Source organism: Pelodiscus sinensis, chromosome 2, assembly GCF_049634645.1.
Source record: "Pelodiscus sinensis isolate JC-2024 chromosome 2, ASM4963464v1, whole genome shotgun sequence".
In the NCBI taxonomy this organism is placed as follows: domain Eukaryota; kingdom Metazoa; phylum Chordata; order Testudines; family Trionychidae; genus Pelodiscus; species Pelodiscus sinensis.
Window position 1 is genome coordinate 45655711 of NC_134712.1, and position 21881 is coordinate 45677591.

The 21881-nt window shown below is 44.0% G+C and overlaps 1 protein-coding gene across 3 annotated transcripts in view; it reads right to left on the bottom strand.

The window, feature by feature from the left end:
• The window catches only part of WWP1 (WW domain containing E3 ubiquitin protein ligase 1), a 162124-nt gene that overhangs the window by 107926 nt on the left and 32317 nt on the right, over window positions 1-21881 (bottom strand). For all 3 annotated transcript variants that reach the window (XM_006112979.4, XM_014581648.3, XM_075920431.1), the window contains exons 3-4: window positions 7319-7457; window positions 1791-1915 (exon numbers count right to left, since the gene is read on the bottom strand). In XM_006112979.4, the coding sequence (XP_006113041.1) occupies window positions 1791-1915; window positions 7319-7457 (264 nt within the window). The remainder of the gene's footprint in view (window positions 1-1790; window positions 1916-7318; window positions 7458-21881) is intronic.

A 21881-nucleotide genomic window follows, 5' to 3' on the forward strand; every position in this document is an offset into this window, starting at 1 on the left:
TCTTCATTATCAATTTTGAGGTTTTGTATGAGGTGTAGATTTGGAGACGCAAAGGGGAGCTACTCATCTAGCTGGGGTTTCCATGCCATTTTGAGGTAAAATTTAGAAGCAGACTCACTACTTTCAATTTCTAATGAAAAAAATTAAGAAAGGGGAATTAGACATAAAAATCTTGTAGTTCATTAATTCCTCTGGCAGGGGCAATAGGCACCAGAGAGGCTGCCTTATGCAAGAGAAAATTTAGGTGATAATTACTAATATACTCAACCAAACAGAAAGATAAATAATAATTGACAATGTTTTAAATCAATTTAAATTTAATATAATTTCATTTAAAAGATTTAATTAAAATTTTAATTTGAAATAGACAATCTGTGTTTAGGCCTGACGATATTATAATCTATTAAAATAATGTAAGCTAAATATAAAAGTATTTTGCACATGTTTGAAAGCATGTTTTAAAGAAAGTCACACCTCCGAACAGGCGGAAGTCACTGGCTAAGCACCTGGAACCAGAGTCTGTTGCAGTGCTAAACCAGTTTTTGACACCAATAACTCCTGTTGCTCTTACAGAGAGAATAATTTCTTCATTATACTTTATTCAACTAGTTAAGTTTAAATGACTAACTGATTCAAAGTGAAGAAGACAATAGGGAGATGATAAACCAGGAAAATTTGTTTTGCTCATCCAATCTATGAATAAAATCCAAATATATGAAGATGAGATCCACAAATTCTAAAATTCCAAATAACAAAGTAACCCAAAATAATCAGTTCAATTAATTAACTACAGGCACTTTTTTGTTTAATGAATCACTTTTAAATACAAAACATGTTTTGATAATCTTTTGTTAAACTTTCTTATGTATCCATCACTTTTAAACTCATTTTATGTACTCAAAAATTAAAATGATTATTTTGGTTTTAAATTTAATTTGAATTTCCATCCAAATGGAGTTTCACACACACAAGACAAAACATACTCTACTAAATAAGAGATACATCATTCACAGTTTTGTAACAATGAAAAAATGTAAAAATTAAGAATTTGAATGAATGCAAGATAAGCTTACATAAATGTGTAAATACAGTGTATCCTCCTGGTTAGCAAAAAGAGGCACTAAATTTAGTGTGGAGACCATATTTAGTCACAAGTGTACATGTTTTAATAGTTACCAACAAATAATCAACTTTCCTTAAGGAAAATAACTAAGAAATACAAATGCAAAATAGAATTAAAATTAATTAATTAAATCAAGATTTCCAGTATAGCGATTTAAATCATGCTTAACAAATCAATTATTCATATTCAAATCCACCCTGAATTTTGTTCAGCATTCAGTCTAAATCCCATTTATCAAAGTATAGTAAAATTTGGCCTATTAATCCAGGGAAGACAAGGAGTTCTTATATATGAAAAGAAAGTTAAGCCATTTTGGGTATATGCATGAAATATTTGACCATTTGGGTGGTTTGTAACAGATCCTGCAGCACAATGGAAATGCTGTAACTAATTAGAAAAAAATGTATACAGTAATATTTTTATTGAATAGTTTATTCTCACATTTTTTACTAGTTGTGTCATATGCTATTTGAAAACACTTATTTCCCACTATACATTTAAATTTCATTCTATAATACAAAAAAGACAGCCCTGAAGGCAAATGTACTAATTGAAACTCTGTTTTAAAATGTGACCATTTGTGTAATTACATCAAAACTACAAAAATTAATATAACTGAAATAAATCAATTAATTTTCCCCTTAATATGCCCTTAGTGGAAACTTACATTTTCTATTGTGTATTTCCAAAGCTTGTCTCAAGTCTATAGTGGCTTTTCCTAATAAAGCATCAGCTTTTATAGTGTGATGGCTCCACACTCGAAATTCCAACGTAGTCTGTGGAGTTACATTCCTGTATAAAAGTTTTTTAAAAATATGAAGGTATGGTATTTTTCATCATTATAAATGAATTATCTATTTGAATCAGTTTTCCTGTAACTCCTGTAATTCAAGGTAGTGACTAACTGAAAAGATTTTTTTTTTTAAATATCTAACAAAAGCACTGTGAAATAGAAAAATCAACATAACATCCCTCAGGCATGCATCAAGACTAACAAATATTATTCCAATAGTATGGAATAGCATAACTACTTACATTAAAATCAGATTTCAATTATACATCAATTTCAGAGAGTTTTTTGTTTTTTAAAAATGTCCCCATATATAATTTTAAATACAAACTTACTTATATTTGTCAATAGAAAAAAATGTATTTGATTTTCAGCTTCTATCACATTAGAGAAAATGCTGAAAAGCTACAACTGAACAAGAATACTGAAATGAACTGTGCAGATGCCAAACATAGTGACTATCAAAACATAGTAATATCATTTTATGAATTGTGCACACATGCAATATATACCATTAAAAACAGTTTAAATTCTCTTAAAATGAAATCACCAATCCTAGCCTCCACCCCAATTGAGGAGGTGGAAGGATACTACTGAAGGAGAGGCAAGATTACCAAACAGTGGTTCTATTACAAACACTTTTTGAGATTTTTTTTTGGGGGGGGAGGGAGGTATGTGTGACAGAATTTAGCTAACGTATCAGGGGAAGACAATGTTGCACTCCAAGAGCTACTCCTTCAAATACATGATTGTCTGTCAATTAAAGACAGTGTGGTATCCCAAGAATAGGTATCCTGCAAAACAAAGTCTGAAAATACAGTATGAGCCAACATTGTTCAGAATCTTAAACTAGCTCTACTGATTTTCTTAAAAGGAAATATGTAAACATTATTTAACAGATGAGCATATCATAACTAGACAACATAGATTATGGTTGCTCACACTATATGCTGTATCATTCAGAACAAGCTATAAGTAATACCAAAGTCCCACAAAATACCCAGCTAAAAAAAAATTACAACAAAGTAACTTGGACATCACAATGCTCTATGGCAGGCATGTCCAAAGTCCGGCCCGCGGGCCAAATGCGGCCCGCGGTCGGATTTAATACGGCCCCCCGCTTCTCCCGGCTCCCCGGTGCTTTTTTCAACTGGCGCGCACAGCGCGCCGCTTCGGGCCGCCGCCGCGGTCCCAGACCCTGCCCCTGCACTCCGCTTTGGGGCTGAGAGTGCGGGGACAGCCCCCGCTTCCTCCCCCTCTCCTGGCTCCCCGGCGCTCCTCTGAACTGGCGCCGCTTCCAGCCGCGCCGCCGCCGTCCATGGCGGCCGCTGCGGTCCTAAAGTCTGCCCTGTAGGGCACGTCCACAGCCCCGCTCTCCCGCTTGGCTGCGGGTTCGCCCTGCCCCCGGGCCGCCGTGAGGCCAGCGTGCCCTGCGCTCTCCGCCCGCCTCTGACCCTGCAGGCCCTCTACCTTGGGGCTGAGAGTGCAGGGACGGACTCCACAGCTACTGAGATCAGGGACGGACTCCGCAGCTGCTCAATCTCAGTATCTGTGATTGGCCCTGCGCACTGTCAGCTTTCTGGCGGGCTCAGGCACGTGGAGCTGCGAACACGCCGGAGGTCATCATTAGACACTTCGCCACAAACAGCCACAAAGGCAAGAGAATTCTTGTTGGGCAGTGTATTAGTGCAGTGTATTACTTGGGCAGTGTATTAAACCTCTGGCACTGCGCTCACATGATCCCTTCCCCTTCTGGTCAATTTAAAAAAATGGCGACTGTAAATAAGAGAAGGAAAGTTGACAGTGAGGGCCGCCGCTTCCAGGACAGGTGGAAAGTGGAATATTTCTTCACTGAAATACAGAATCACTGTGTTTGTCTGATATGCCAAGAGACTGTGGCTGTTTATAAGGAATTTAATGTCAAGAGACACTACCAGTCGAGACATAGCACATACGACAAGCTTACGGGGCACGACCGCAGTGAAAAGTTGAAGCAACTTGAAGCTGTTTTAATGTCACAACAGAAATTTTTCATAAGAGCCCGTGAGTCAAATGAAAATGCCACAAGGGCGAGCTATGAGGTGGCAACGTTAATTGCTAAAAATTGCAAATCTTTTGCTGAGGGTGACTTTATCAAAGAATGCGTTATGAAAATGGTTGAGAATATCTGTCCCGAGAAGAAGCAAGAGTTTGCCAACATTTGCCTGGCTCGTAACACTGTAGCATGGAGAATTGAAGAGATTTCATCAGATATTAAGAGACAGTTGACATCCAAAGGAGTGGATTTTGACTTCTTTTCAATAGCCTGTGATGAAAGCACGGACCTATCTGACACAGCTCAGTTGCTGATTTTTATGAGAGGGGTGGACGATGAAATGAATGTGACTGAAGAGCTACTTGACCTCCAGAGCCTTACGGACCAAACAAGAGGAAAAGATTTATTTGTTTCTGTTAGTTCCGCCATAGATGACATGAAACTGCCTTGGAACAAAGTTACTGGGATTATTACTGATGGGGCACCTGCCATGGTTGGTGAACGAAGTGGATTATCAACCCTAATCTGTAACAAGGTGATCGAAGGAGGCAAAGCTATTAAACTCCATTGTATCATTCATCAACAAGTTCTCTGTGCTAAACATCTCAAATATGATCATTTTATGAAACCGGTGCTAAAGACTATTAATTTTATTCGCTCTAAAGCCCTGTGCCACCGCCAGTTTAAACAGTTTCTACTGGACATCCAGGCTGAATACGAAGATGTTTTATATCACAACGATGTAAGATGGCTCAGTCGGGGGTCTGCACTGCAGCGTTTCTACTCTCTCAGAAAGGAAATCGGAGAATTCTTGGAAACAAAGGGACAACCAATGCGATAACTATCTGATCCTATTTGGCTGGCTGATTTGGGGTTTCTAGTTGACATAACAAAGCATCTGAATGTACTGAACACGAGTCTTCAGGGGAAAGATGCAGCGGTGAACCAGCTTTATTCACACCTCAAAGCCTTTGGGACAAAGTTGCAACTTTTCATAAGGCAGTTGTCACAAACACAGCCCAATACCATACATTTTTCAGCGTTGCAGGAAATAATGAACAGTTTTCCACAGGACAATATCAGTGCGCAAACGAGCAGGTATGCAGCAGACATCGCATCTCTGGCTGGGGAGTTTAAACAGCGCTTTCAGGATTTTGCAGCTATTGAAAAGGAGATCAGCCTTTTCTCCTCTCCATTCTCTGTTGACCCCGATGATGCTCCAGATCAGCTGCAGCTCGAGCTCATTGAGCTGCATTGTGACAGCGAGTTACGCAGTCGTCACCAACAGCTCTCTCTTGTGAACTTTTACCGCCAACTGGATAAGAGCCGGTTTCAAGAGATTCGAACATTGGCTAAGAAAATGCTGAGCTTGTTTGGCTCAACATATATGTGTGAGAAGACATTCTCTGCTATGAACTTCAACAAGAACCGCGTGAGGACAAGACTAAGTGACTCTCATCTGCGTGACATTTTGCGCCTCAGAACCACTGCCTTTGAACCAGACCTAGCCTATGTGCTGCAGTCCAGATCTCAGTTTCACCCTTCACATTAGTATAGGCAAGTTTTTTTTTCAATTGAGATGAATACATTGTAAAATCTCAGTTAATGTCAGTTGGTCTGAATCAGTTATAAATATATTTGGACACAACATGTATAGTTGGTGTTATGTTCCTGTTCATATTTTTTTAACTTAAAAGTTGATAATATGTAATGTACTTTACAATGTTCCTGACATATATTTCAGCTTCCTGGATTTTTTTTTCATCTGGCCTTCAGATATGAAAGGCAGAGTGATTTAACACTTGTTTAGATTTGTCATCCATGTGACAAAGTGAAAAGTATGCCGTTTGCAATAAACTTTGCATAACATAGTTAATTTGCATTTAATTTTAATGGTTCAAAGAATGTCAGGCAAAATGGTCGGCCCTCACGCATGTTCACTTCATCAAATCTGGCCCTCTTTGAAAAAAGTTTGGACACCCCTGCTCTATGGTGTTTATGCAAGGTCATATAAACCAAGTGAAGTTGCTGTTAACACAAATTCTGTAAGTAGAGCATCTTGATACTGTGACCCAAAGTACCCCTGGATTCACACCATACACATTATTCTAATAATCTTTATACAATGTATGTTATTAGCACACGTTCAAAAACGGTCAGCCTTTCCAGGGCAAAAGTTGTTAGACAGGTCTACCTAAACAAAGTACTGTAGTGTGTATCTACCCCAATTTACATAAAAGGTAATAAACTGAATCATCAAGACAGAGGATGGGAGATGAAAGGCAAAACAAGAGTTTGTATTTCAGCAAGTACAAGTGAGGGAAAAAGAGCATGGAGCTTCATTCACCATCAGACTCCCTATCGCCTTCTTCATGGGGGGATTAATCTTTATTTTGAGGGGTATACCTCAGAAGAATTCACTTCCAATATTTACTAGATTATTAAAAGAAAGGGACAGGCACCCCAGTTATTTTCAAGGACAAAGACACTTTTGGACTTCTGAGAGAGATCCTGACTGATGGGAGAGTCAGTCACCATTTTACAAGAGGTCTTTGGGAGAGAAGAGTATTCTTGAACAAAGTCCTCAACCAAAGCTTCCTAAATGAAGTTTGAGTTTTTGATGTGTGTTCTCACTTTTACTCATCAGTCCTCTGCTCACACCCATACACAGCTGCTGCACATAGTACTTCTTCAGTCAAGAAAGGGGGAAAGAATAGAGTGAAGGACAGGAAGGAAGAAGTCCTTTTAAAAGGCACCACTGGTCTTAATTGGCCGCAGGTGACTAATCAGTCTGTAGCTTCTCTAGCAAATTCTAATCGCCTGCCTGATTATGCTGGAATTAGGCTTGGCCTTTTTTCACTCAGGAAAGAGAAAGCTGTTCACCCAAGCTCCAGCATGTATTCCCTCCACCAGTGAGTGGCAGACAGCTGATCTGGGTCTGTCACAATAGATACCATCCTTGGCATTTTATGAAAAGTTAGTGATCAAAAACAATTTGATTAAGACCTCTGACTGTATTCCTCAGAGACAAACACAAAGAAAGAATGACCACCACCACTGCTCGAAACAATCTCTACCCAACAATAGGATTGCTGTTTTTCTATGATTGAGTACAAGATTACTGGTGCACCCAACTAGCAACATCCTGTTAAGCATTTCTCACTTCTGTTTAGAAATAATCTTGCCAAGAGGCCTCATATATGCATTGAGCAACAACAGTTATTTTAGGACAAATATTGCCATTTAAATACATGCAACTTTCAATGAAGTTAAGGAAATTGTATGCAGCCAAGAGCAGAGTTTAATAAATATTCTTCTCTAATGTTTGATTAATAAAATTATATTAGGCAGAAAAAGTTTTTCTACTTACACAGTCAACTGTTCATCCCATTTTGGATTTGAAGAACTATTTGATTTTGCTGTTTTCTTGATTTCTCCATCTGCAGCTAACTCTGTATAAATAGCTGTTCCAAACCAGTTCTTTTTCCTTTTCAGTTTGGCACTCGAAACTAACAAAAACAAAACAAATTGATTGTTTATAACTACTGGAACATATCTCTTTCTGAAAACAACAAAATTACTATATAAGAGACTGATTCAGCAGAAACTGCATGAAAGAATTTGACTCGTCTTTTCAACTTCTACTTAATGCGGAGAAAATCTGGCTGCTCAATTGAACCTTTAAAGTCTACCGATAGAAGACTTTCACAGAAGTACAAAAACAGCTTAAAGGCATTGCATCTTACCCTTCTACCAGAGTACTAATCATATTTCAAAGAGCAAATTCATTTTGCTAGGTAACAACAATGTCATTTTCAAAGAAATACTAGATGGGGCTAAGATAAAAGAGGCATGTTTCCTTAACCACAGGTAGGTAATTTCAGCAAACACAAATGAGGGAACATGATTAGCAAACCTGTGCAACTACCACGAGAGAGCGAAAAACAATCAGCCTTCTAGGCTTTAATTTGTTTCCCCATAGTTTCTACTTTCCTTCTTTCTCTTCCAACTCTTCTTTTAAATGAAAACTGTTAAGTATGACATGTATTAGTAATTAAATTAACTAGGGATTTTTGTTTAAAAATGAAAGATCAACAAAGACTTTAAATTAGATGGAATAATGGGGATCACACATTTTTAATATCCCATATGCACATTTTAGAATCTCATTCTATCACAGGGCCTACTGCATCTGTGCCAAGGAAGTCTTGGTCAATACCTGGTATACTGGAATTTGGGAAGCCAAAAATCTTCTATTCTATATACATTTTTATACTGCACTCCTAATCATAATATCTGAGTGCAATCAATACTGCATTAAACAAAATGACTACACATCTGTCAAAAGCTGTTTGGTTTCTCATCCTCTCGCTAGTGGAGAAAAAGCTCCTGTATCAGCATGCAGAAATGAGAAGTTATTTCTTACACCTGGGCAGGCAAGCCTTTTAATCCAGCCCACAGCCCACCCAGGCACAGAGCAGCTCCACACCATGCTCCATATGTGGCATTTTTCACTGCGTATAGGGTGGACGTGGGAAGCTTTGCATGCTGTCCGCACCCCAGCACAATCTCTCAGCTCCTACTAGCCACAGCCCAACTCCATGCCCCAGGGCACTACTCTCTCCTGCTCCCACCTCCTACTCAGTGACTACCCAAAGCTTCTGCATCTCCACGGTCTAGGTCACAACTCCCTCCCAGACTGCACACAAGCTCCAATCCCCCTCCTCCACTCTCTGTCCCAGGCCCCACACCTCTTCCATAGAAAACGGAAGCTCTTGACCACATACCAAAATCTTGGTGCTCCCCTCCTCCATTAAAAATTATTGCCCACCCCTACCTTAATAGCTCTGCAGGATCTGCTTTAACAAGTCTGTATACAAAGGGGAAGTATCCAGAATCTTAAGCAGAAGCCTGCAGTTCAAACCCTCAGCAATTCAAAGATAGCAAGTGCATGAAGAGGTTACTTTCTAGGCCCAGCTCATTAGTGTAAGGTCTTCTCCAAAAAGCTGCTGCCACTTGCTCACTCAGACAAAACAGAGTACCTTCCTCTAATTCAACTTTAATAAACAAAAGCTGCCAATATTTTAAGTTATTTTCCACACACAGTACTTTAAAGATAACTTGAGGGCCCAGGGTCCACTAGGTTTAAAGGCGCCAGACAGTTACATGTACCTGCAGTCAAATTCTACATTTTTTTTTGCAGATCTCTTCTCTTCCTCTACCAACATCTGAGCCAGCTCCCTCAACTCAACCCTACCTCAGCTAAAAAGACTACGGACTGGACAAAATACACCCTGTTTGCTCTCACTGTGGTGTGTCCTCCTTTCAGAATAGGTGAAAGAGTTGGACTGGAGCTGATGGAAAGGGAAATAAGAGAAGGCCTGTCATGAGGTACTCTTAGATTACCTGAACCATGACATATACAGGCAGTCCCCGAGTTACGCGGATCCGACTTACGTCGGATCCGCAGTTACGAACGGAGCCGTCTCCCTGGTCTCCAGCAGACCAGGGAGAGGAAGCAAAGCAGCGGAGCACGCGGGCAGCGAACAGCCCAGACGTGTCTGGGCTGTCCCCTGCCCGCGTGCTCCGCGGCTTTGCTCTGCTTTGCTCCCCGTCTCCCTGGTCTCCTGCATGTTCTGCCGCTTTGCTCCCCGTCCCTGGTCTGCAGACCAGGGAGACGGGGAGCAAAGCAGAGCAAAGCCGCGGAGCACGCGGGTAGCGGACAGCCCAGACGCGTCTGGGCTGTCCGCTGCCCGCGTGATCCGCGGCTTTGCTCCCAGTCCCCCTGGTCTGCAGACCAGGGAGACGGGGAGCAAAGCAGAGCAAAGCCGCGGAGCCCGAGGGCAGCAGGACAGCCATGGCGTGTCTAGACTGTCCCGCTGCCCCCGTGCTCCGCGGCTTTGCTCCGGACGCCTGTGGTACAGCAGCTGAGGCGCTGCCGGTTGGTCCCGTAGTGCCGCTCTGGGCGCTACTGGACCAACCCGGCAGCATCCCAGCTGCTCTGCCCCAGGCGTCCTGATTCAGCCACTGTTGGTCAGTTTCAGCAGCGGCTGAATCAGGATGCCTGGGGCAGAGCAGCTTGGGTGCTGCTTGGTTGGTCCAGTAGCACCGAGGAGCGGCGGCGCTACTGGACCAACCCAGCAGCACCCCAGCTGCTCTGCCCCAGGCGTCCCCAAGTCAGCCGCTGCTGAAACTGACCAGTGGCTGACTACAGGAAGCCCCGGCCCCGGGCTTCCTGGAATCAGCCGCTGATCAGTTTCAGCAGCAGCTGACTTGGGGATGCCTGGGGTTCTTAAGTTGAATCTGTATGTAAGTCGGAACTGGCGTCCAGATTCAGCCACTGTTGAAACTGATCAGTTTCAGCAGCGGCTGAATCTGGACGCCAGTTCCGACTTACATACAGATTCAACTTAAGAACAAACCTACAGTCCCTATCTTGTACGTAACCCAGGGACTGCCTGTACCCAAATTCTACGTACTATGTTTCAGTATCCACCAGAATATTTAGGATGGGATTTTCAAAAGACTCCAAAGGGAGTTCAAGCACCCAGCTTCAGTTAAATTTCAGTAAGAGTGGTATGTGTAATCCTTTTAGGTTACTTTCACAGTTCAATCCTTATTCCTATATTTGCTTATGTCATATTAGCCTTTTCACATTTGTGCTTTTTTGCCATATACAAGTAGGAACTGTAACACTGGCATATTATGCCTATATCTGAATTTCAAATTTAAATTTATTCAATATTTGAAAACCCACCAAAAAACTAACACAAAGGGTGAAAAAAACACTTGAACATTGCCTTACAAGAAATGAAATGCTAAACATTTTTGGTTTGGACTGACCTGAAACATCTAGTTACATATAATTTCCTTCCTCCCCCTCCCCAAGATTTTCAATTTGATGAAATTTTTGGAAAAAAAATGGTTCAGTTCCAATTGAACTTGGTCCCACCCACCCCCTCCTTGGATTTTGTGCCTCTGTTCCTGAAGGGGGAAAAATTATTTGCTCAGTTCTACTTACCACTGTTAGCCTTGTTAAAAGGGAAAATATCAAAATTATCAGCTCCAGAAGGTCTTAATATATGGGTTCACTACACATTATTCTATATAATATTTAATTAGGAAAGTATTAGGCCTAGCAAACCCAAATACACCACACCTTGTGATACTGTAGTGCAGTGGTGCACAACCCATGGGTCGCAACACCCAACGGAGTCGGGCACTAGGGGAGGAGGAGGCGGGGGAGGGGTTGCCGCACTGCGTTGCCACCTACAGGTGGGCCCAGTCCCCAGCCACCCAGATCTGAGCCCCAGCAGTGGGGGTTGCAGTAGAAAAAAGGTTGCTCCACACTGCTGTAGTGTATATATTTTGCTTTCATCACATGGGAGTCTTTTAGCAACGACACAAGATCCAGTATCAAGCAATGGGGGAGAACTGCATTCAAGATCCCTCTGAAAACGTTTCTCACTGTAGTATCTCCCAGACAATGCTGAAAAACTACCGAAAAGAAAAAACAACAACAAGAGGTAGGGAAAAAGAATTCAAATACAGTAAACTTCCGATAATCCGGCACCTTTAGGACCCAGGGGGTGCCAGATTATCAGATTTGCCGGACTATCGGAAACGGGGGCTATGAGAGGTCGGGGCAGTGGGAGGGGATGCCCAGACCCCTCATAGGCCCCCCTTCCGATAGTCCGGCTCTGCCCCAGGCGTCCCTGATTCAGCCGCTGCTGGTCAGTTTCAGCAGCGGCTGAATCGGGGACGCCTGCAGCAGAGCAGCTGGAGTGCTGCTTGGTTGGTCCGGTAGCACCGACCCTTGGCGCGGCGAGACCAACCCAGCAGCACCCTAGCTGCTCTGTCTCTTGGGAACTCCTGGGGCAGAGCAGTTGGGTTGCTGCCGGGTTGGTCCCACAGCGCTGAGGAGCGGCGCTCCAGGACCAACCCGGCAGCACCCCAGCTGCTCTGCCCCAGGCGTCCCCAAGTCAGCTGCTGCTGATACTGATCAGCGGCTGACTCCAGGAAGCCCGAGGCAGAGCAGCTGGGGCGCTGCCAGGTTGGTCTGGTAGCGCCAACCCTTGGCTCTGCGAAACCAACCCGGCAGCACCCCAGCTGCTCTGTCCCAGGTGTCCCCAAGTCAGCCTCTGCTGAAACTGATCAGGGACTGATTCCAGGAAGCCCAGGGCAGAGCTGCTCTGACTCGGGCTTCCTGGAGTCAGATGCTGGTCAGTTTCAGCAGCGACTGAATCGGTGACAGCTGGGGTGCTGCCGGGTTGGGTCCCGCAGCCCTGAGGGGCAGCGCTATGGGACCAACCTGGCAGCGCCCCAGCTGCTCTACCCTAGGCGTCCCCGATTCAGCCGCTGGTCAGTTTTAGCAGCGGCTGAATCGGGGATCCTGGGGGCAGAGCAGCTCCAATGGTCCAGCTGCCCGGAGCACTTCCGGGTTCCTGATTGTGCCAGACCATCAGGAGTACCGGACCATCAGATGCCAGACCATCGGAGTTTTACTGTAGTATGAGAGAAAATACATTCTTCCCTCTCCCAAATTGGAAAGGAAAAGAAAAAGTCTTTACATAGGAGTTGGTAGAGTATGACAGGGCATTTGAGATCTTCATCACAGGAATCCTCTACTACAATAAAATAACCTTGTAAAATGTTTCCAAGTCGCTCAACGCAAGGGCCTGCATATACAGCATGCCCATGGCATCCTTAAACAGAGAAGATTCCTCCTTGCCCTCTTCCTAGTGGAGTGACGTGCTTACGCTCTAGCTACATCTACACTGCAAGTTTTTGTGGCAGAAAATATGCTAACAAGGGACTTATTTGCATCAGTCGCGATGTCATTAACATATTTTCTGCCATTTCTTTCTGCATAAGGGTTTTTTTGCGCCAAAAGAAGCAGTGTGGATCCTGCGCAAAACTGTTTTTGTGCAAAAAGGAAACATCCACACTGCTGCTTTTGGCACAAAAACCCCTTGTGAAAAAAGAAACGGCAGAAAATATGTTAATGACATGGCAACTCATACAAATTAGTCCCTCGTTAGCATATTTTCTGCTGCAAAAACTAGCAGTGTAGATGTAGCCTCTCAAAATACTGCACAATTAGGTGCATCAAAGCGGACAGCAACATCACAATGGTTTGATGCAAAATGGGATCCACAAGGGGGGGCATGCTTGTGATGCTATGACATCTGTGTGGGTAACCAGGACCTAAAAAGTACACGAAAAGACTATTTCCCGTTGATCTCAAGCAAGGGATGAGGGAGTAGATGAGCGCATTATGAAACACTGATGACATGAACTCATAACCACTCACTGCACAGTTTTGGTCCCAGTGTGCATCAGAAGCATAACCCAGAAAGTAAAGCAGTGAAGCCACAGTGCATCACTCTCAAAGTCAATTGCATTCTCCCTAATGGGGATGCGCTACTCTGAACTGCGCTGAATTTTTGTGCACAATGGGAACATGGACTTTGCAAAAATCAGGTGACCAGAAATCCACCTTAAAAAAATTTGACCTTACCTCACAGTGTACACATGGCCTCAACATATGTCTTGAAACAAGAAGGAAGACTTGACCCTAAACAGGAAAGGCTCAAAGAGAAGAGGCCTAATAAAGCTGAAGTTGTTGGCACAATTATTACCATCCTTTAACACTATTAAAACTATCCAAACTAGCAATTAGCTGAAATGGAAAAACTGAACTGAAAAAACTCTCTGGGAATGGCGCGAACAATCATGTAACCGCTAAGATTTGGTGCAGTTACACAACTATTACATTAAACGGTATCTAAAATTCCTAGTCCTTATGCATATATTCTACTTTTGTTGTGAATATGCCACATACACTCAAAGTGGAACTTTCTGGTTAGAGATGTCTGTTGGGGCAGCACTTAATATGTCCTCATGCCTCCCACCCAAGGGACCACAGAATGCAGAGAGAAGTAAGGCAAAGGAACCGTCAGTTCTATAACACAGAATCCATGTGGTTGGTATTAGATTCTGCAGTAGAAAAGGAGGGAAGGTAATGGAAAACACACACACACACACACACACATCTCAAAAAGCCATAGCTCCTACAATTACAGCCCTGTATAGACACATTTCTACTCATCTGCATCTGTGAAGATGATCTGCGGATACAAATACCTGCAAATATAAAGCAGATATCCTCAAATTTACAGGCGCTTCAGGGTGTAGCCGAGTTAGTCTGTTACAGAAAAAAACAGCAAGCAAATGGTCTGGTAGCACTTTATAGACTAACAAAACATGTAGATGGTATCATGAGCTTTCGTGGGCACAGCCCACTTTCTCAGATGACCGGAGTTATAATTAGGGGATAAGGAAACTTGAAATAAATAGGAGAAGGGAAGGGGAAGGGGGAGAAAGATGTTCTGTCGCCCACCCCTCTACCTCTATGCATAAAGTATCAGGAGAAAGGGTGCTAAACCTGAATAGATAAAGATCAAAGTCAGTGGATGGATAAGGCAGGAAGGATACCATTCAGAAAGTAGTTAGCACCTTCACTGGAACCAAATTTACAGGGTTCCAAATACAAAATGTGTATCTGCATCAGTGTCTACAAAAATGAGCCACAGATATCTGCATTTACATCCAGCAATATGGATACCTGCAAATATCCACAGATTTGCAGGGCTCTAACTATAAGGTAAATAAGCCTTTGAATGCTTGTCCATATACATTCCACTCTTGGATAGTCACGAGCAGTACCTTGATATGTCAGAAGTGGATTATTCATGTCAATCTGAATAAAGATTAAGACAAATATGCAAAAACAGGCATCTAGCCTCTACAAGAGAATAGTAAAAGTATGAAATTATCCTCATACAGCTGCTGTACATTTATTGGAGATAGGAACATTCCTAAAAGAAGCCTCAAGAAGCTGCCTGTGCTCAAGTGGAAAGAGTCTTGAACTGAGCAGTAGTTTTTAAACTAACTAGCCAGTAACAGAGTTTGAAGTAATCCAAGACCCATTTGATTAATCTTTGAAAAGATTTGGCTTGAACCCTCATTCTCTTTGCAAAGGCAGTAAACAGCTTCAGGGAAATTTAGTTATACCCAGGCATTTGAGTACATTCAAGGTGTGACTGCCTTTAGCTGGACTAGGACTTGGGGAGAGAGGGAAGACAGATTACGTATAATTCAGTTTAGGTTGAAGTTAGAAATTCGTTTGGGAATAAATGTAGACTAGTATCTGGACTCAATCTTGTATTTACAGAAAATAGCATTAAAATGGGTCCACTGTGACTGCTTATAACTTATGTAACCTGCAGGCTGAAATAACTGCCACTAAGAGGTCTGTTTGCAATTAGAGATATGAAAAAATCCATGATGCCAAAGACTAGAAAGGGGGACCCAATTGACTCAGAGCCATGATCCCATAATGGAAGGGGTCCCTGCACAAGTTGGAACACACACATTAAATCTATAAGGACTCTAGCTATGTAAAATACCATCTGATCTTGGACAGGGGGATAATAGACTAATATTATAGACCTATTATAGAACTGATCAAATTTCTGAATTTTTCAATGACAAGAAGTCTAAAATATGATGAACATCAGACTCTATGGGAGAGCTGTGATGATGTTCTCCCATGACAGAGTACCTTTTCCATTTCACTACATAAACCCTATTACAGAAACTTTCCTGCTTTGGATAAGACTGCTTGGAACATTTTTAGATCAAAATATCTCTGTGTTAGTTTACCAACCAGCATCTGGGCTCTGAGATATAGAGAAGCCAGATTTGGATGTTTGAAAGTCCCATTCTGGAAAGTTATGTCTGGAGCCACAAGAAATGTTACTGGAGATTAAACCAAGAGTCTCGAGTGATTCAGGTACTAGAATTGCCTGGACCAAACTTATGCTATGAGGATCATTACATCAGTCTCTTGTCTGAATTTCCTAAAATCTTCTGGCATCAGTGGAGTAGATGGAAACACATATATTACTGCACATGTCCAAGATACAAGGAATGTATCTGAGGGTGGCATGGTGCTTAGTCACCACCCCTATGAAAGATAAACAAAACAAGTGCTCTGTCTGTCATTGGTGATAAGGAGGAACTGAAAAGGTTGGAGAGGTGGGGTCAACAAAGCCCTACATACTACACCATGAAGGTTCCACGCCAGGGGGCTCCACATCCAACCCAACAGATAAAACTAGGGAAAAATCTTCTGATAATCATGCATGCAACACATGCGCACACATACACCTAATGGAATGCACATGAGCAATCACTCAAAGAACTAACCTTGATGCGTACCACAATGTCGGTTCACAAAGAATAATGACATGGTAGTGTAGGTTCTTATCTGAACTGTCTTGTCTTGAATTTGTGGTAGAAAGACTATACAAGCCAAACAAATTGCCCTGACCTCTAGGATATTCCTGTGCAGACAAGATTTCTCACACAACCTTGAGTTTTGTGCTAGCGGCATCTGGGGGCTCTCTCTTAATGAGGGTTAAAGAGCTTGGGAGGCATCTGTTACTATAGTCTTTGTAGGAAGAAGTAAAGATAATGGAGTATCACTACTTACTTGATAAGGATTCTCTCATCAATTTAATGGCATTAGAGGCTTGAGGAATTTGAGCTTGCATGTCAACATGGAGTTTTTTCCCCCAGCAGGTATATGGACTTCAGCAACCCCTACATTCACAGAGGTGAAAACGGGCAAGTTCTGTGATCAGTGTGAATGAGACCAACTGACCCATCATCCTTGGATATATCCTGAACATGGTCTGTGGATGGTTTTTTCTACTGATTTACCAGACCTGCAATAGCCTGGATCCTGATCTAAATAGAGTATTGTCTTGCTGTCTCACAAACTAGAAGTGCTCTTATACATTCTATCTTCTGGGTTTGCACTAAGCATTACTTTATTTTATTAAATTTGAGCCTGTAGCCAGACACAAACCCCATCTTGTTTTTCCACGAACCCCATCTTGTTCCCCCCCCCCCCCAGAAAGCAAGAGAAAGGCAGTCAGCCTTTGATACCCTGGGAACGCAGGTGTGGTGCCTGTCCCTGACTCTACCATAAACAGAAACCAGACAGTAAATGGGCTAGCTGACGACTGGGAGGCCTCCCGTCGCCGTGATGGCTGGTATCAGTAATTGACACGCCTGCACTGTCTCAGGAGAGGAATCTTCGCCCATCACATACCAGAGGTGCCCATTGTCTGCATCTTCCCAGGTGTGAATTATGCTTTGCACCCTTCGCGGGGAAACTTGGCATTCAAAGCCATTTTTCCTAATTGGCCACTTGAGACCAGGGAGAAGCCCATGTGACCAAAGGGGTAAAATGAGGGTTTAGTTGCTCACCCCATTTGAGCTCCAATCACCTACACCTGCTGGCAGGTATTGATTGTCTCCCGAGGTCCATGGGACGCCCAACCTCGCCCTACTTCTTCCCGAGGGATTGAGAGAAAGACGCTGGCCACGCCAAGTCTGGAACGCAGGGGTGAGAATTGTACCTGCAATGTGTTTTCTTTATGTGTACACTTTAATTGTCTCTCTGTTATAAGTTTAGTTACTTTATTATAGTTTCTTAAGGCAAACTGCTTCATTTCTATTGTAAACTGACTTTGGTAAGGTGATTTAGCTATAAACTTTGGGAATAAGTGGGATGCCCTCATTCACTTATAAAATATATATATATTGAACCAAGTTTCTTTTATTTTATTTTCTCTTTTCTTTCTCCTATAAATAAGTGCGTATCAAGCTTCTGACTTGAACCCGTGCTGCTGTACCCGAACCGAACACAAACAAAAGAACTTCAGCCGATCATAAGGGACAGGTATAGGGAGAGCTTGCGCGTTTTGGATTGTGTCACTCCCCGGTGGCAGATCCATTGGGGCACCTCTCAGTCTTTCCCTAAGGCTGCCTGCTGCGAAGGAATCTTGGATTCTAGCAGTTAAAATCTGAGGTGTTATAAGTTCTCCCTGTAAACTTATTGGGGAGCCCGTCAACCTCCTCCAGGTTGCCCGCTACAAGGGACCCTGGTCTCAGCAGTTGACGTCTCGGGTGTATAGCGCACACACACACACACACACACACACACACACACACACACACACACACACACACACACACACACACACACCGGGGCATCTGAGAGCCTGTTGGCTGCCCTCTGTGATGGGACCCCGGTCCTAGCAGTAAAGTCACAGACGTTAAACTATTTTTCGGGGCACCCTCCAGCCTCCTAGGCTGCCCACTGCAACGAGACTTTGCGTCTCAGCAGTTGAAGACTTGGGTGTAACACACACACACACACACACACACACACACACACACACACTGCCCTGACCATTTCGGCTGACAGAGCCCCACCATGGTGAAGAGCTATATGATGAATGCTCTCTGTGTCCTGTGTTGATATGAGCTTCCTCAAAGAATTCTGGCCCTGAGGTAAGAACAACCTTTATTTCTGGTCTCCTTAAATCCTCTGCCAGTATAACAAGCCTTTATGAATGGCCAAGATGCTGCTACTGTCTTGAATGGTAGGAGTCAGTACTGGAAATATGAAGTCCCAATATGGTGGAGGGATATGGCCTTGAGCAAGATGCAGCCCCAATGTGACAACATGAACCATGCCCATAGCCATTACCACAGTTTCTGCTGTGTATGATGCTTGTCTGAGTCAGCAATGGGAGGGCAGATTCTGGGGCTCTGTGGGAAAAGATGGTTGCTGCACCCCTTCAACACAAAGGGAGTCGCTGCCTTCAGTGGAGCAGAGGGGCATCAGTTTGATAATACTGCATAGGGCCCCATAAAGGATGGCCCTGAACAAGGGAAGCTGGATTGATTGGGTCAAGTGGAAAGAAGAAAATACTCTGAGTAAAAATTTAGGATGAGGTCTTAGGGTGATATTGTCCCTGGAAAAAAGATGGCGTATAATGGACGTGTCATGAGGACCCCTAATACTCCCACTAGGCAGATAGACGAGATAATGATTAAGAAGGCCACCTCTATAAATAGATGTGTCAGAGAATATGTTTCCGATTGCTTGAATAGGGCCATAGTAATGTTGTATAGTACCAAAGTCAAGTCCCAAGGTGGGGAAGGCACTCTTATTTCAGGATAGATTTTTATGATATTCTTCAGAAAATGTTTGATGATAGGCTAGGCAAACAGATATCCTGTCCATTTTATGGTGGAAAATGGTAATAGCCACAAGACACTGATTAACCTAAGGGATAGTTCAAATTTCTGTAGTTCCAATACCTAGTCCAGTGGTCCCCAACCTTTTGAGGTTGTCGGGTGCCAGGGGGCATGGCCGTTCGCCCGCCGGGCGCCAGGGGGTGGGGACACTTGCGCGCCCGGGGGCGCCCCCCCCATAGCCGCATGCCCGGGGGTGGCCCCCCCCACAGCCACGCGCCCGGGGCCGGCGCTTCCCCCCTCTCCCCCGCAAGCGCCGCGCGCCCGGGGCCGGCGCTTCCCCCGCCCCCCCGCAAGCGCCACGCGCCCGGGGCCGATGCTCCCCGCAAGCGCCGCGTCATGTGCCCGGGGCCAGGCCAGCCCCGAGCACCTGGTGGGCGCATGCAAATGCCCCCGCGGGCGCCATGGCGCCCGCGGGCACCATGGCACCCGCGGGCACCGTGTTGGGGACCACGGACCTAGTCTAATATAACGAAGGGGGCAGTCAAGTCCCTGAATTGCTTATTTTCATAGAATCATAAACTCATAAGATTCAAAGAGACCTCAAGAGGTCATTGAGTCCAACCTCTTGCTTTTAGCAGGGGCAATCCCAACTAAATCATCCCAGCCAGGGCTTCGTTAAGCCTGAATTAAATCTCTAGGGATGGAAATTCCACCATACATTGATGGGAGATTCTGACACACTACATTGAATCATTTCCATTTATGTAGATATGCATTACATGTGATTGAATAGCAATACATCCTTCACCTATTCCACTTGTAACTATTTGCACTATCTACTGTCTCTCTTTCTTCTTCCCCTCCCCTTTTTCCTTTGTCTCCCCTCCCTGCCCCCCTTCCATTATTTATTCTTGGACCCGGACTTATTATACTCCGGTCATCTGAAGAAGTGGGTTTTGCCCACAAAAGCTCATATCATCATCTACATGTTTTGTTAGTCTTTAAGGTGCTACTAGACTATTTGTTGTTTTTTAAGTTATTCCACTCAGGTCAGTTCATTGTGATGGAACCATGTTCTCAAGTGAAGCCTCCTCAGGTTGAAGGTGGTAAACCCGTCTGCATCATGTAACAGACGATTCGGCAGAAGTAGAAGAATGTGCAGTGTACATACCACCATCCTCAAAAGGTGCAAGTATGTCTGAGCCATGTGGTATCAAGATGACTTAGGTCTTGTCAGTCAGTAATTTGTGTATTACTATTAACAGCAGAGAGATGGGGAAAAACACACATAGCAGAGATGTATCCCATTTGATATGAAAAGCTTTGCCCAAGGATCAGACCCGAACTCTGCTCTCAGAACTGAAGATATTTTTAATTCTGGGATGTCACTCAGTGTTCTACAGATGGATGACCCCAGTGTCTCAATATGCTTATCAGAAGTTCATTTAGTTAGCACGCATGGTACTGAGAGAATTTGCTGCTCAGTGTCTCTGCTGTAGTGTTAGGACATCCTGGGAGATAAAGGCTGTTATGTTGATATTGTGCCAAATACACCAATTCCGTAGTTTCATAAGTTCGGTGAAGGGGAGTGCGATATTTTATATAAACCAGCAGGGCGGGGCAATATGTTGGCTATAGCGGCTGTCATTACTCTTATGGCATTGTTCCTGATCAAGGCCATAAATGCAAGCACAGAGAACTGAATCAAGTTCCAGGAGGGCTGTGTGTAACAGTGTCTCAGAGGAAGACCACCTGTCCTTAACTATGTGGTGCCATAGGGGAGCATCAGTTTATCAAATAGGTATTAGTTATGAAAAAACACTGAAGGTGAAGTCTATGTAAAAGGGTCTCCCACACACATATTCTGGGATATGATCCAGCAGTGTAGTTTTTGACGTTGCAGCACAATGAGGCACCTGTTCAGGCTGCGTCTCTGTGGAATACAGATGGTTCTTCGCCAACCGTCGACGCAGTTAGGGACGTTAGAAAGCATGCAACTGAATAGCTGTGTAACCACATGAAATTTTAGCAGTTACAGGACTATTCTATAGTCCCTGAAGGTGGGACCACCTGGCGCTGCTGTCTCTATCAGGGACAACAGGTCAGGGTTGCAGGTTAGAACTAGTGTGTGAGGTGAGACAGTTGAAAAAAACAGCTCCCCGTGAAGACCGGCTCCCGCCTACCGCACGGTGGATCTGAGCTCTCTGCAGACAGAGGCTGCTCTGGCATCCCATGGAGCAGCCTCTGGCTGTGATGAGCTCAGAATCCGTGCGCCCCACCCGACAGGGGCTTCTCCGGGGGATGCCAGAGCAGCCTCTGTCCCTAGGGACCTCAGACCCCCTACAGACAGAGGCTGCTGCTAAGGAGCAACCTACCCTGCCCACCCTCACCCCCTCTGAAAGAAGTAGTAATGTGGGGGGGAAGAGGCTCCACGGAGCCAGTGCTGGAGGGAGCTGGATTTTAAGCCAGGCTGGTGCGCAGCAGGAGGGACCCTGAGCTCTGGGAATCAGCTGTCCTGGCTCGCACTGGGTTTGGTCCCGGGCTCCATGCAGGTCTCCCACTTTGAAGTGCCCCTTCTCCTCCACTGCCTCTTTCTGATAGAGACAGCGGGGGGGGGGGGGGGGGGGGGGGAGAGGATGAGAGGCAGAAACTAGTTGACTAGTGTGTTGACTATCCGAAAAGCGTTTGATAAGTTGACTAGTCATTCACTTCCCTATTATACACATTTTTATGTTCACTTTGTTGAGATCAGAATTGAGGCTTTTTGTTTAAGTATAAATGTGAAGATCTGGATTTGCTCATGGTGCGTT